The sequence below is a fragment of the Varanus komodoensis genome, unplaced genomic scaffold (genome assembly GCF_004798865.1).
Source record: "Varanus komodoensis strain SLA01 unplaced genomic scaffold, ASM479886v1 scaffold10, whole genome shotgun sequence".
Taxonomy (NCBI): Eukaryota; Metazoa; Chordata; class Lepidosauria; order Squamata; family Varanidae; genus Varanus; species Varanus komodoensis.
This window is the reverse complement of record NW_025335269.1, coordinates 14,624,056-14,637,984: the sequence shown is the minus strand read 5'-3', so window position 1 is coordinate 14,637,984 and position 13,929 is coordinate 14,624,056. Positions and strand designations below refer to the sequence as shown.

At 40.7% G+C, this 13,929-nt stretch overlaps 1 protein-coding gene across 4 annotated transcripts in view; it reads right to left on the bottom strand.

The window, feature by feature from the left end:
- Positions 1 to 13,929, bottom strand: part of ELMO1 (engulfment and cell motility 1) — a 334,494-nt gene that overhangs the window by 21,019 nt on the left and 299,546 nt on the right. For all 4 annotated transcript variants that reach the window (XM_044454468.1, XM_044454459.1, XM_044454476.1 and 1 more), the window contains one exon: positions 60 to 223. In XM_044454468.1, coding sequence (XP_044310403.1) covers positions 60 to 223 — 164 coding nt within the window. The remainder of the gene's footprint in view (positions 1 to 59; positions 224 to 13,929) is intronic.

Genomic DNA, 13,929 nt, shown 5'->3' with positions numbered 1-13,929 from the left:
TTAGATGTTCCAAGGAGGAGGGGGAGAGGGAAGCAAGACATCTCTAGGAGAAAACTTACAAAATTGGACGAGACTGGAAGTCTTCCTGGTTCATCCTCTCAGACTGGCGGATTTTCAGTATTTCTGCGTAGCTTAAATTTTGTAGTTTGCTTTTGAACTGATCCAGAGAACTAGGCTTCGTGGTCAGTGCTCTCATTATTTGCTCCCTCACCACTTGCATTACCTGAGGAAGAAGACAAAGAAGGCTTAGCAACAGCAGAGCAACCATTTCCTTGGGCTGCACAAAATTATTCCAGAAACAATTTGTGAGGTGCATTAAATTTCAATTTTGCTGTATAAATCAGAACATCCCCATTCTTAGCATTTCATACCAGGAAAACAAAAGACACATTACTTTTTCTATTATATACACAAATTACTAAGTGCTTTTACACTTTTCTGTTCAGTTTTAAGCATGATAACAACATGAACAATAAACTGCCCCCCACCACCAAAGGGGGAAATTTGCCCAGGGCCCCCTTGAACAACAGCACCCCTCCTCATGCCCTATCTGTCCCAGAGGACCCTGCCCCATAGCTCACCAGAGTCCCACTTGTATGGTTGGTTCCTTGTATGGGGTAGCAGCAGGACCCTCCAGAGCATGCCTACCCTGAACTCCACCCTCAGTGTGGCCTGACCTTGTAGTACTTCAGTCCAGACAGGCTAAGAACCTCCCCGAGCAACTTTTCAATGTCAAATTTTTAAGATCATCAAATTGTCACAAAACAATCATTTAACAAAAAGCACTAGACACAGCACTTTTAATAAATTTAAGCATAAAGGAAGATCTTATGCCTGAAGCTGTCACTGGAACTGAGCAATTCTGTACATGTCCACTAAGAAGTACGGCCCATTGAGCTTGGTAGGCCTGACTTCCAGGGATGCAAGTAACAGGCTGCAGCCTCTATCTAGTTGGACTTCGTGCCCTGTGAGATGTGTGAAATGGATGAGGTTTTTTTGTCCTCAGTTCTTTAGGTACCCCTGTGAAAAGTGGGCAGGCAAAACTTGGAAAACTTTGGGCAGCCTCCTTGCAGAGGGACTTCTCTAGAGTCTTCCTTGGCATTTTAAGAGGCTTTGCTGAACTGATCAAGACAAACAAAGCCACACCAGTTTCACTTTGCCTGGTTTCAGTAGCCAAAATGAAATAGATAAAGTACTCTTTAAGAAATTAAAAATGATCTTCAGTATTGTTATTTCTCCAGTTCTGAGGCCAAGGTTGCGCCCCCATTTTTAAATGGGGTATTACAGCAGTAGTTATTTCTCATAATGAGATGGGTAACAAAGCCAGCCTTATGCATAACCCAAAGGGACCAGATTCACCACAATGGAGAATTTGATCGTTCCATATTGGTTTAATTATCAGCACTAGCCTAAAACATCAGAAATTCTGGCACAGTATCAGTTTCACCATTAATGCCTATTTTCTAAACCCTATCATCAGAGTGTCTGGAAACTAGGGACGGAGGAGAAATTTGTTCAGTTCCTCATTTTGCACTTTCAGACCAATTTACCAAGTGAATTTCAAGTTATCTTTTGAAATGCACACTTCTCCAAATTTTCCAAAGGAGTCCTCCAATAAAAAAATGAAAACAAAATTTGTAGTGAAAACATTGTTAAAATGTACTATATTAGGAAAAGAACTTGCAAACAATGTGCACTTTAGGCAAAATTAGGTACAAAACTTCATTCCTCTCAAGAAATGCACACAAAACTGTATGTAAATTGTCATGTAAACTTTTTTCTAAGGACGAACTGAATTGAAGAGTGGAAACATTTCCAATATATAGGATAATCCCAACATAATGCTGGAAAATGAGGAACCGAGAGAAACGGAAATTGATGAAGTAATGTGGCCTGCCATTTCAAAGGACCCTTGCAGTAGGCATGAACAGACTTCAAGCTTGTAGGATCTACCACTTTCATTTTTTATTTGAAACTTAAAGTCCACCAACCACGGTCTCATGCTAAATGGTCACTTGGAGGATTGAGCTGTTGACCTCCTGTAGTCCATGAATCTTACACTGACATGGCTGTGTGCATACAAATCCTAATTTATACCTAGTTTAGTACAGATGAGGGATTCCAACAGCCTAATTTGGATTTTGGAGAGGGCTTTTTACTGGTTTACCAAATGGAAGTTGGAAGCCCTTGTTGATTTATTGCAAATCATCCAGTGCACCCCTGAACTATAGTGTTAAACTCATTGGGTCTTAATTCCCCCCCTGCCTGCTGCTGGCTGCCATAATCTTCAGGTGACCACGCACCGTTATGCAGGAATTAATTCACCTCTAATCAAAAATATTTTTGTTTGCCTGAGCTCAAACATTAGCCCACATACAAAACTGTATATTTAATTTTCATATATTTATAAAAAAGAGTTAAACCTTCAAACAAGAGTTTAAGATCAAAAGAGTTTCTGAAGGGGAAGCACAAACAATGTAATCTAGAGAACCAGAATGAGAAACAGCAAAGCAAGAGTAGTAAATCTGCATGTTAATTATTTAACTGGGGGAAAATTCTACAAAGATGCAGTGAATTAACATGGGGGAAAGGAGGGAAGGCGGTTGTCAAACCAACCAAGTAGACATTATATTTTTGTGGACTGCAGTCAGGCCTGATGAAATTAAACATCTATTACTTTTCAAGCATTCTATAAGATAAGGGAGTACTTTAAAACACCCCTCACAAATTTATCACTAAATACATAAAACAAAAAACTATTGAAGCTCAAGTTTTTGTTTTTTCAGGTTTGTTTGCTTGCTAGAGCAGACTGGGAAAGGGGGAGCAATGCACTCAGTTGACATGCTAAACTTATAAATTTATAATGAACCAAGAAGCTTGAATTTTTAGCACAGTTTGTAGAAATCTTATTCTCAAATAATGTTCGGGCCTAAGTTGTGAGAAGAGAGCAGATGTAAGACCAAACTCAAAGAACTTCATGCCATCTTGATGCAACGAGTACTATTGTTTGTGCAAACCCCATTCTTTTTAGTGGGGTTTGCTTGAGAAGGAAGAACAGGATCCTGTTAGGAAGCATGAAAAGTCCATGTTCTCCAGTTAACTGTTTCAAACAAGCACAGCAGCTGGATAGTCATAGTCATCTTTGGTTGCCAACATTCTTAATCTTAGAATAGTAGAGCTGGAAGTGGCCAGAAGGCCATCAGATTCAACCCCCTGCTCAGTGCAGGACTCCCAGTTAAACCATCCCTCTCAGATGGCTGTCCAGTTGCATCTTGAATGCCTTTAGTGTGGGAGAGCCCACAACCTCTCTGGTTAATTGGTGCCACTGCTATAACGTTCTAACAATCAGGAATTTTTATCCTGATATCTAGCCAGAATCTGGCTTCCTGTAACTTGAGGCCATAATTCTGTGTTCTGTACCCTGGGATGATCAAGAAGAGAACCTGGCCTTCCTCTTTGTGACAGTCTTTTAAGTACGTGAGAGTGCTATCATATCCTTCTCAAGTCTTATCTTCTCGAGCTTAAACATGCCCAATTCTTTCGATCTCTCCTTACAGGGCTTTGTTTCCAGTTCTTGGATCATCCTTGTTGTTCTCCTCTGAACCCTTTCCAGCTTGTTTGCATCTTCAATCTGTGATCTACAACAATTCCAAGATCCTTCTCACTTGCAGTATTGTTGAGTCGAGTATTCCCCACCTTGAAATGATGCATTTGGGTTCTTTTTCCAAGGTGCAGAACTTGGCATTTGTTCCTATTTTATTTCATTCTGCTTTTCTCAGCCCAGTGCTCTAACCAATCAAGATCAACTTGAATCTTCTTTCTTCTTTTGATGGTATTAGCTATTCCACCCAGTTTTGTGTCATCTGCAAATCTGATAAGTGTTTCATGCACTCCCTCATCTAAGTCAATAATGAAAATGTTGAACAGCACTGTACCCAGGACTGAACTCTGTGGTACCCCACTTCTTCCTTCTCCCCAGTTTCAGATGAAGCCATTGATGAGCACTCTTTGAGTCTGATTCTGTAGCCAGCTGTGGATCCACCTGATTGTTGCTCTAGCTTACCCATTCATGAGACAAGCCTCAAAATGCTGAGCACAAACCATGTTGGCTTCAAGTTTCTGAGGGTCCTTGAGCATGCTATCCTTAATGGGTTGCCTCCTCCAGTGAGTCTACAGTCTCTGCACCATTGTTACCATCTGCTGCTGTTCCTTGTTCTCTCTCTTGGAACTGCTTCCACATGTCTGCTTGAGAGATGGAGAACCTGTGAGCAAGTAGGCAGTGGAACTGACTGCTGCTTTTCCTCTTCCTCACTTTTGCTGTATAGCCCAGGGCAAGAAGATGGCAGAGAAGCTGGTTGCAGTGGTGGAGAAGAGGACAATTCCAGGGTGCTCTTGTCAGTGAACCCCTAATGGGGTATGGGACATCAAACAGGTGCTTGAGTATGCCAACATTGAAGCCAGCCCTGCCAAAATTCAAGTCCATCTATGGAGAAGCTTCAGCACTCTATTTCTTAGGAGTGTGCCAAAAACATTCTCCTCCGAAGAGTGAATGGTTAAAAGTTGGGTGCAAATGCAACTGTATTTGTGGAATGCTGAAGACAACCAGGACACATTTACAAGCAACTTGTGTACAGCCAAATATATTACTTGTTCAGAGAATAAAAAAAGCTGAGATTCATGTTTCTGGGAGAAGGGACATTCATATACTACTTTGGAAGCTTTAGAAAAAGGCATCCATTATGTCATGCGAGGTCGTGAATGTCAGACTAGGATTAATCTTTTAAAGAAGTGAAATCCTTTAAAACAACAGTAATGTTATCTGCCTGGTAGGAAACTACATTAAGACTCCATTTTGACAATGAATTTTGCAATCTTGATTGCTAATTTAGAAGGAATAGTGCTTCTTATTACCATGCCTGCCAAAAAATTAAAAGCATTGTAAATTTCACCTCTTTTTGCCATTTCTGCCTTACTCTGAATAGAAATCACGGCATTATTCCAAATCGAATGGCTAGAAACAACCCTTAATGAAACAGTTTGAAACACGTCCATGGGATTTGTTCAGCTTTGGATGTAGTACTATAAACATTTAGAATATAAACAGAAAAGGACTCCAGAGACTCCTGGAATAAAATTATGTTTCTTATCACTTATTCAGGAGCCAGTGCTAAGCAGACCAAATTTTTTAGAACTCTTCAGCTTTGTCATTCTTTTTCTGTCTTTTTGGCAATGATTCTACAGTACTGCTGAAGAAAGACATTCCAATGAAGCCGAGGGTGTTTTTTTCAATTAAGACTAATTTGTTCCTGTCAACAACCTGTATTATTCATCTAGATGTCAACAATTTCTCATTAAATGTGCTCACTCTGACATTGAAGGGGGAAGGAATCTATAATTTTAAAACAAAACTTCCCTGTGCTTAAATCAGAAGCCCTTTTTTCACCCACAGAATTCTTCTAAGATTGTTCACTAACCTTGTCCAGAGCAATCATTACTGACACTAACAATGCACATTTGGATTTTTGTGTGAATGCCATGGGTACTCTTGCAAAATGGTTGTGAGGGTCACAAAATACATGCTTCCCAAAAAGCAAACTTGTGAGGCTAAAGAAAGAATACCTTACCAAGAACTGTTTGGAGGTGGACTGATGTACAAAACACTCTTTTTAAACCCACAGTTTTCTGCTCCAATGCCCATTTTACAGAAAGCAAAGTAATGAGGCTCAAGCAAGTTGCCAAATAACACATTTCCTGCACAACAGAATGTCCATTTTACAGCAGAAAACGGGTGCTGTTCATACACACATGTCAAAACAGCTAGCAACACACCCTGCCCCCCTCACCCTCAAAAACCCAGGCAACGCACTCTACCACATCTCCCCAAAATACCCCTTCCCCCCCCCAAAAAAAACCCCTCCAAGAGCAAAACATGTAGTAAAATAAAGGAACAAACCTGCTAACATACAGAACAGCACAGGAAAAATATTCTCCCTAGTTGCACCCTGCTGCCTGTAGCCCTCATAGATGGTACTGGAGCCCCGGTGCACCCCTCTTCACAATCTCAAATTTGCAATTTTAGTGGAAGAAAGGCATGCCACTTCTTCAGGTGTAATTTGGTATATATAGAATTTTATACAATAGGAAAAAGACATCCGTCCATTTCACAATAACTTTCCAAGTCGGTTCTGGACTATGAAAGCTCACAACATAATCAACCACCCTATAAAAGTGCCACAGGCCCCTTTGGGATGCAGTGGACTCACACATTTTACACGAACACCCTTAGTGGTGTTCAGAGAACTGAAAGCAGCTAAGACACGTGGATTTGAATCACACCACTAAGGTAACGCAGAACATAATGTTGCAACGTGCTGTACGGTCTGGAAGCTGCAGCTAGTCTTGAAGACGGTTTGGAAGCTGGAGCTAGTCTAGAATGTTGTGTCTTGACTGCTGACAGGAGTCGCAAAGAAGCATCATATGTACCCATGAAGCATGGACCCCCATTTCAGGTCTGGTTTTTAGCATCCGAAGTCATTAATGAATTGGCACCCAGTTACCTGGGCAAATGGCTCCTCTTTACCAGCCAACTGGAGCACTTTGATATTCAAGAGACTCCCTGCTCAATGCTTGTCCATTGAATGAGGTGACAACATTGGGGACGTGAGATAGAGCATCTTTGGTGGAGGGCCCCCAGTGTGCAGGGAGGTGCGATTGACCCCTGCTGTGAGTGTTTTTAACTGTGGGTTAAATACCATTTTATTTACCAAAACATGTGGTTCCTATGACTATTGCTGAATTTCAAACTGTTTTATTATGATGGGATTTCATTCCTGTTTTACTGGTACTTGCTTTATTAATAGTGCAAGCAGTTCTGTGTTGATTTTGAAAAAAATGTTGATAATATTAATAAGCAAGATACTTAGAAATACAGTACTGCTCAGGACATTGCCCCATTTCCAAGTTTTGTATCTCCCCAGATCATCAGAAGAGAGCTTGTTGCTTTTGTAAATAAAAAGGTCTTTAACTTGCATTTGAAAGTATTCACAGTGGGGGCTAATCACCACAAACTGGGGAAAAACATGCCTCCCAAATGCGCAGATAACAGATTGAGGCCAAGCGCCTTGCCTGGACAGGATACATACCCCATTTCACCTCTGGCCAGCAGTATTTCCAAGCCTCTGCTACTTAACTCTATGTATCATTTTAATCACTTCAACCTCATCTTTGTCTGGTCACCTTTCAATAGCTTTCTCCACTACCACCCTTGATTTTCCCTGGTTTCTGTTCTCTTCCTTCTACATTCCCTTTCTCTTATCTCATCCTGCAGATTTCACATTTATGCAAAAATAATGATTGCTCTTTCCTAGGAGGAAGATTAGACTTCTTGATATGCTTTCTGTACGACAAGCAGGCAAATTAAGTGACAGTCAACGGAGTCAATCATCAGCAAAGGACTTAAACAGCAAATGCTACTAAAGACTATGGTGGAATACAATGTCAACATGTTTCCCTTATATTTGGGCACTGAACAGGCTCCAGAAGAACAGAGTATTTTACATCAACAATTAGAGCCAAGCACATTCACTGCACAAATTAACTGTAGAAAATGTGTCCCTAAAAGCTTACCTTGCTCTTGCAAACCAGTTGCGATCCAAGGCAGCAGTTTATGTGTAAGTGCGGGGGGAGTCTCACATACAATAGGAACTTGTGTGATGTTCTTTTCTCCTACTGCAGCTCTTACCACTAATGAGGCCATTCCATTTTGAGCATAATACTTTGCACTGAGATAGAAATAATGTATGCATTATCATTGCTCCACAAGAAGCCCTGGCAACTGTCATTCTTGACATGAATTGCAAGCAAAAGGGTCAGTGAAATATGTGAGTTAGCATGATTTTGATGCCTGCAAACACTGTACATATACATACACAATGGCATTTTATGTGTAATCCTGAAAATGGAAGACTTATTTATTTCACCCTTGCTAATCCTTGTTCTCTGAAGACATTTCAGGAAAGGCTGAGTTTTATATACAATAATAATATTATTCAAGAGATTACTCCCATCTCATGTGCTATCGTGTTCTCTAAGGCTATACACATACAAAGGGTGATTTTTACCAAAGACAGGGAGCAACGTTCATCCTCACACTTACAAACCTAATGGAAAAATTGGGGGGGGGGTCCTGTTTTATTCAGTCTTTGTTCTGCATTGCAGCTGCTTTGCTTTAGTCCCATTGAAGTAAGCCAAGAGGGTGGACTGACTAACAGAATGAGAACAGCTTTTTGTCTCATTGGTTTTATTATTCAGGAAAAAGAAAACATTCTGGCATGTGCTGGTGATACAGAATGCCACCATGCAAAGATGCAGAATGAGATATCCCTCCAAGACTGGTATGTATCAGTGGTTACTTAGGAAAATAAGACGCTGACTTATATTCACTGTGTCAGGCCATGGGACCATCTAGCTCATTATAGTTATAATTGTATATTTCTATTGTATCTTAATGCATTGTTTTAAGGAAGTATAAATGGTTCTGTAAGTCACCTTGAGTAGTTCCCCTTTTATTTGGTAGAAAGGTGGCCTCCAAATATAAGAAACAGTCACACCAGCATGCAAAGGAAGGGTTATTGGGAAAGAACAATTGCCAGTTAAAGGCTGGAATTAGAAATGTGTTTTAGGCCAACAGGGGATGTTAGATAACTAATGTACAGGGGAGCCAAGGATAGGCAAATTCAAAAGGAATGGAGGCATTCAGAGTTTTCCAAGTCAAATGATGTGAATGATTGAATTAAGAAGTTCAGCACAGCTTTGTCCTTGTCGATGTGCATGTGTGAGCATGTGTTTTCTGTAAATATAGTTCAGAGGAAATGGATCATTAATTGCTGAAATAAGCACATTAACTTCTTGAATTACTACAGATCTACAGGCAAGGAAATAAGAGTCTGCAGGGAACTGAACGTGAATATATAACTTCATTTAACAGCTGTCTCAGACTGTAAGAGCTGAACAGCCCCACACAGGCACAGAGGCAAGTGTCATCAGACACCTTGTGCACTTCAACACCAGTCTTCCTGTGGGGTTTAGGTTGTTTGGTCCTGGCAGCCAATCACTGAACTGCTATGGGTACATTTATTTATTTTATTTGTATGGCATCCAACAGCTGATGCTCTCTGGGAGATGTACAGCAATCTTGTGACAGTTTCATTTGTATTCTTTACATGTCTATTCCTACTAATAGCCAAAGCAATCTGGGTGGTTTCCAAACCTTAAAAATACAATGTTGTTTATAACAAAAAAAATACATTTACATCAAACATGTAAACAGACAGCACCTCCCTGCAGCAACAATTTTTCAGTTAATATTGTGCAGAGAGACAACTCAAAAGGTTCCAATGACTTTGCTTCATTAATGGGATTATGTGCTGAAGTAGTCACCAGAAGGAGGGCATACATGGAAGAGGGGTTACAACCACAGGATAGGAAAATTGGATGGGACCAATACAGCCATTGGGACCAAGTCCCTGCTCAATACAAGATTCCAAGTTAAAGCATCGCTATCAGATTGCTGTCCAGCTGCATCTTGATTGCCTCCAGTGTGGGAGACAACCCTAGACAATTAATTCAATTATTGTATTGCTCTAACAGGAAGTTTTTCCTGATGTTCAGTCAGAATCTGGCTTGATTTGTTTATTCCATGTCATAAACTCTGAGATGTTTGAGAAGATGTGTGCCTCCTCTGTGTGACAACCTTTGAAGTCCTTAAAGAGTGTTGTTTTATCTCCCCTCAGTCTCCTCAAGGCTAAACATGCTCAATTCTTTTATTCCATCCTCATGGGCCTTGTTTCCAGTCCCCTGATCAACTTTATTGCCCTCCTCTGAACATTTTCCAGTTTATCAACATCTTTCTTAAACTCTGGTGGCCAGTACTTCATGTAGTACTCAAGATGAGGTCTAACCATGCTGAGTAGAGGGGAACTGGTACTTCACGTGATTTGGAAGGTTTACTTCTGTTAATGCACCTCAAAAGAACATTTGCCATTTTTGCAGCCACATCACATTGTTGATTCATATTCACCTTGTGATGTACAATTCCGAGATTCCTCTCATTTATAGTATTGTTGGGTTAAGTATCACCCATCTTGTAACTATGCATTGAGTTTCTTAGGAGCAGAATTTGTCCTTTGCCCCTATTAATTTCATTCTACTGATTTCAGCTTAGCACTTCAGCCTATCAAAATCACTTTAAAATGTTGCTTCTGTATTCCAGAGTATTAGCTATCCCACCCAGTTTTGTGTCATCTGCAAATATGATAAGCATTCCCTGTACCTTCTTATCCAAATCATTAATAATAATATGGAAAAGCAAACAGTCTCAAAATACAGGCTCAAAATGGACCTGAAATATCAAATAGGAGGACTCCTTTAATACACACACACACCTGTATTCTCATGCACAAGTAGCTGCTCCTGATACAGTGAGAACCAGGTGAGGGTCGAACTGTCATGACTGTAAGGAAAATGGAACATCAACAATATCTAAAGTGCAAGGCAAGCAGGGACCTTGTGGTAAAAGCATATACAGATGGCAGCTGTCTGGTGCTTTAGCAAACAGCTGGAACATGGAGGTACCTTAAAGGTGGGGGAAGCAGGAGCCTCTTTGTCCAAGATTCTGCCCTGCTCTGCTCAACTCTGAGGAAAACAATGCTAGCCACAGTATGCCTAACAGTGATGCTACCAACACCCTGCAGTTAGAATATTGGGAGCACTTGAAATGGGGCATCTGATCCCGGTAGACTACACCCCCCCCCCCCATGCTGGCCTGCTGTTAAAATTGTTTGGGGAGGTCTCAGGGTCACCACCACCAGATCTATGTTTGCTGGGAATAAAAGAGAGGGTCTTCCTGGTGGCCACTCCTAGGCAATGGAACTCCCTGCCAGGACAGCCTAGCATAGCCCTCTGTGCTATCCATCCACCAGCTGACAAAGACATTTTTATTCAGGCTTTTGGCATCTAAACTGGTCTGTTGTTGACAGGGGTTTAGAATTGGTTGGATGACCCTTATTTCTTTTATTCTGGTGTTTTTGTTCTGTTTTTCTGTGCTAATTCAGTATTTGCATTTGATTTAAATTTTTGTGGTGTTAGCTGTCTTGAATGCTAGTTTCTGGCAAAAAGGAACCAGATCTAAATTAAATAAATTATAAACAGTTGAGCCATCTGGACATGCTGAACTTGACTAGTGGTGACCAGATGGGACAAATAGGGAAGATTAGGGAGTACGTATCTTATCACAAATGGCTGTGAAAGGGAGAATAGAGAATGAATGCTTCCGCATAGCAAGAATAAGCTCAGTAGGTTTTGAAACCTCTGTCTGCCATAAAGGAGGGCAATGCATCAAGGAGTCTGTTGGAGATATTGTCAAAGTCTTCCATGAATAATCAGTCAGTTGAATTCTTATTCCATGGCAGGGACACAATATGCTGCTGGTAGGTATGTTGGAGAAATTCACAAGGGACCCAAATGAGTTCAAATGTGTAAGAATCTAACACATGGATTCTGCAGAGGACTTGCTTTTTCCATGGACAGTCCCTTTTTAAAAATATGTGCATGTCTCGTATAAGTTAAAGCATGAAAATACACATTCTTCAGGGATTGTGCATGATTGGAGAATCTGTATGTGCTGGGGGAAATATGCAAACAAACATTTGCACGAACTCAGTTTCATCAATGGGCAGACAACGGAACCCAGGCTGCCTGATAGTCTACAAAACACAGACAGAACAGATTTTACAATGAATATACATCCCCAGTTGCTGGTGCTCAGGAGGCTGTTTGATCTTCACCTATATTTTGCCTCAAAGATGTGGCTTATCTTAGCATTCCGTGTTAAATGAGAATTAGAGAAGGGTAAGTGAAAAGAATCTCTCTTTGGCTAGTTTTAGAAAGAGAATAATATTTGCACTGGCAGCTTGTGTTCCCTCTTCCCCATAGAAGGAACAGAGAAACAAAACACAAAGGTCTTATACTAGCAGCTCTATGCCATTCTATGTCCTTAGGGCAAAGGAGGCATGAAATGACTAGAACATACATAGGTTTAACTGCCCAAGTAAAAGGATGTGACAGCTGAATCTGACAGTTTATGGGAAAGTGCTTATTACTTAACTGAAATCTGGGTCAGTTGGGAACTATGCTATTTCTTCACCTACCACATGTCTGATCAAACTATGACCAAAATAGAGCATGAGCAATGCCTAGCAGGTGGCAGATTATCCAGGAATCTTTCGAGCAATAATGCTTCATCAGTTTTCCTTTCTTCCTTATCAGAATTGGATAGTTGTACCCCAAGGCAAAAAAAAAAAAAAAAGTAGGGAGGACGCTTGCCATCTTCTAGTTTGTTCATTGTTAGAGTTCAAGGTAGGAGAGCGAACAAAGGTTTGGGACCATAGGAAGCTGCCTTATTAAGAAGCAGACCATCACTCCATCTAACCCAGTATTGCTGACACAGACTGGCAGTGGCTTTTCAGGGTTTCAGGCAGGATCCTTTCCTAGCCCTACCTGCAGATGTTAGGAAATTAAGCTGCAACCTATAGAGGTGCTGTAGATTAAAGATGTAAATCAAGTACCTATTCCTTTATCACACTAAATGAGTGAAAACCTGTCATAGTGCTAATGTTTACAAAAGTAGCAACTAGCTATTTGCTGCACCATGAAGAACTCAAAGACAGTGTGAGATGAAAAAGCAGGAAATGTATCATTATAAATAAAATAAGAAGAGATGACACTGATCCAGCCCACATATAACCTTGGCCACTTAAATACCTTTGAAATTCCTGGGCTTTGTTAACTGTATGGTAAAGAAGAAATGAAAGGTAAAACATGCAGAAATGTTTCAGAAATGCCTGCAGAGTGAACAGAACTTCTCTTCTGCATCTAGATACCGGCCCTGAATAAATATGTATAAGCTTCTGAATAATGACTGAGGGTCAGACCTTTAGCAGACATATGTTAGTGCAGATATGCAGAACTGCCAGCTTGCATCAGTAAAGGAGCAGGGCATCAGGCTTCCAAACAATGTTCTTAATTAGTGAGTTGCCAAGATAAATTATTTATATAGGCAAATGCATCATCATCATCATTTTTAGTCAAACATTAACCATGTTAACAGCTCTGTGGGAAAGCACTAATTTTACAGTTCAGAAAGCAATGTTGAAAGCTGAGCTGAGCACTCTTGTTTATGGAAGGTCACTTCCCTTGCATCATTCCAGAGTGTTGGAAATAATTCATCAAAGGAGTGCTTGGCACAAGGAGAACAACACACATTAACAAGGAGATCAAGAGAATGGCACAGAGAGCACCATAAGATCCATTCTGAGGGGCTAGAAGGGGAACTATGCTCAAAACCAAATTTGCCACCCTTAGGGACACATTTAGGGCTGAATCTGTCATGCCACAGCAGAATATAGCATATTGCCCCAGTGCAAGGGCTAAGCTGTGACCTGCCATATAAAGTGGTAGGATCAAAATGATGGCGCAAGAAAGAATATGAAGAAAGCCCTTCTTTTCTTATGAGAAACTACAAAATACCTTGCACATCAGTCTTTCCCAACTTGGAGCCCTCCAGGTTGGTTTGACTGTGACTGCTATTTGCCCAGTTACAGCAATAGGCAATTGGGCATGCTGGCTGGGGATGATGGGAATTATACTCCAAAGTATCTGGATAGTGCTGAATCAGGGAAGGCTGCACATCTAACACTAGAGGAAATGCTTTCCCAATAAGAAGGCAGAATAGCAGCCTATTCAAAAATTAATAGGGCAATTTTCTACTGTTCTCATGTTCACTTTATGCCCTTCCTCTCCTAAGCCTGGCCCCCAGCATATGCTGCAAATTGAACAAAGTTGTATTTGAGGTGTCACACAACTGTTTGTCTG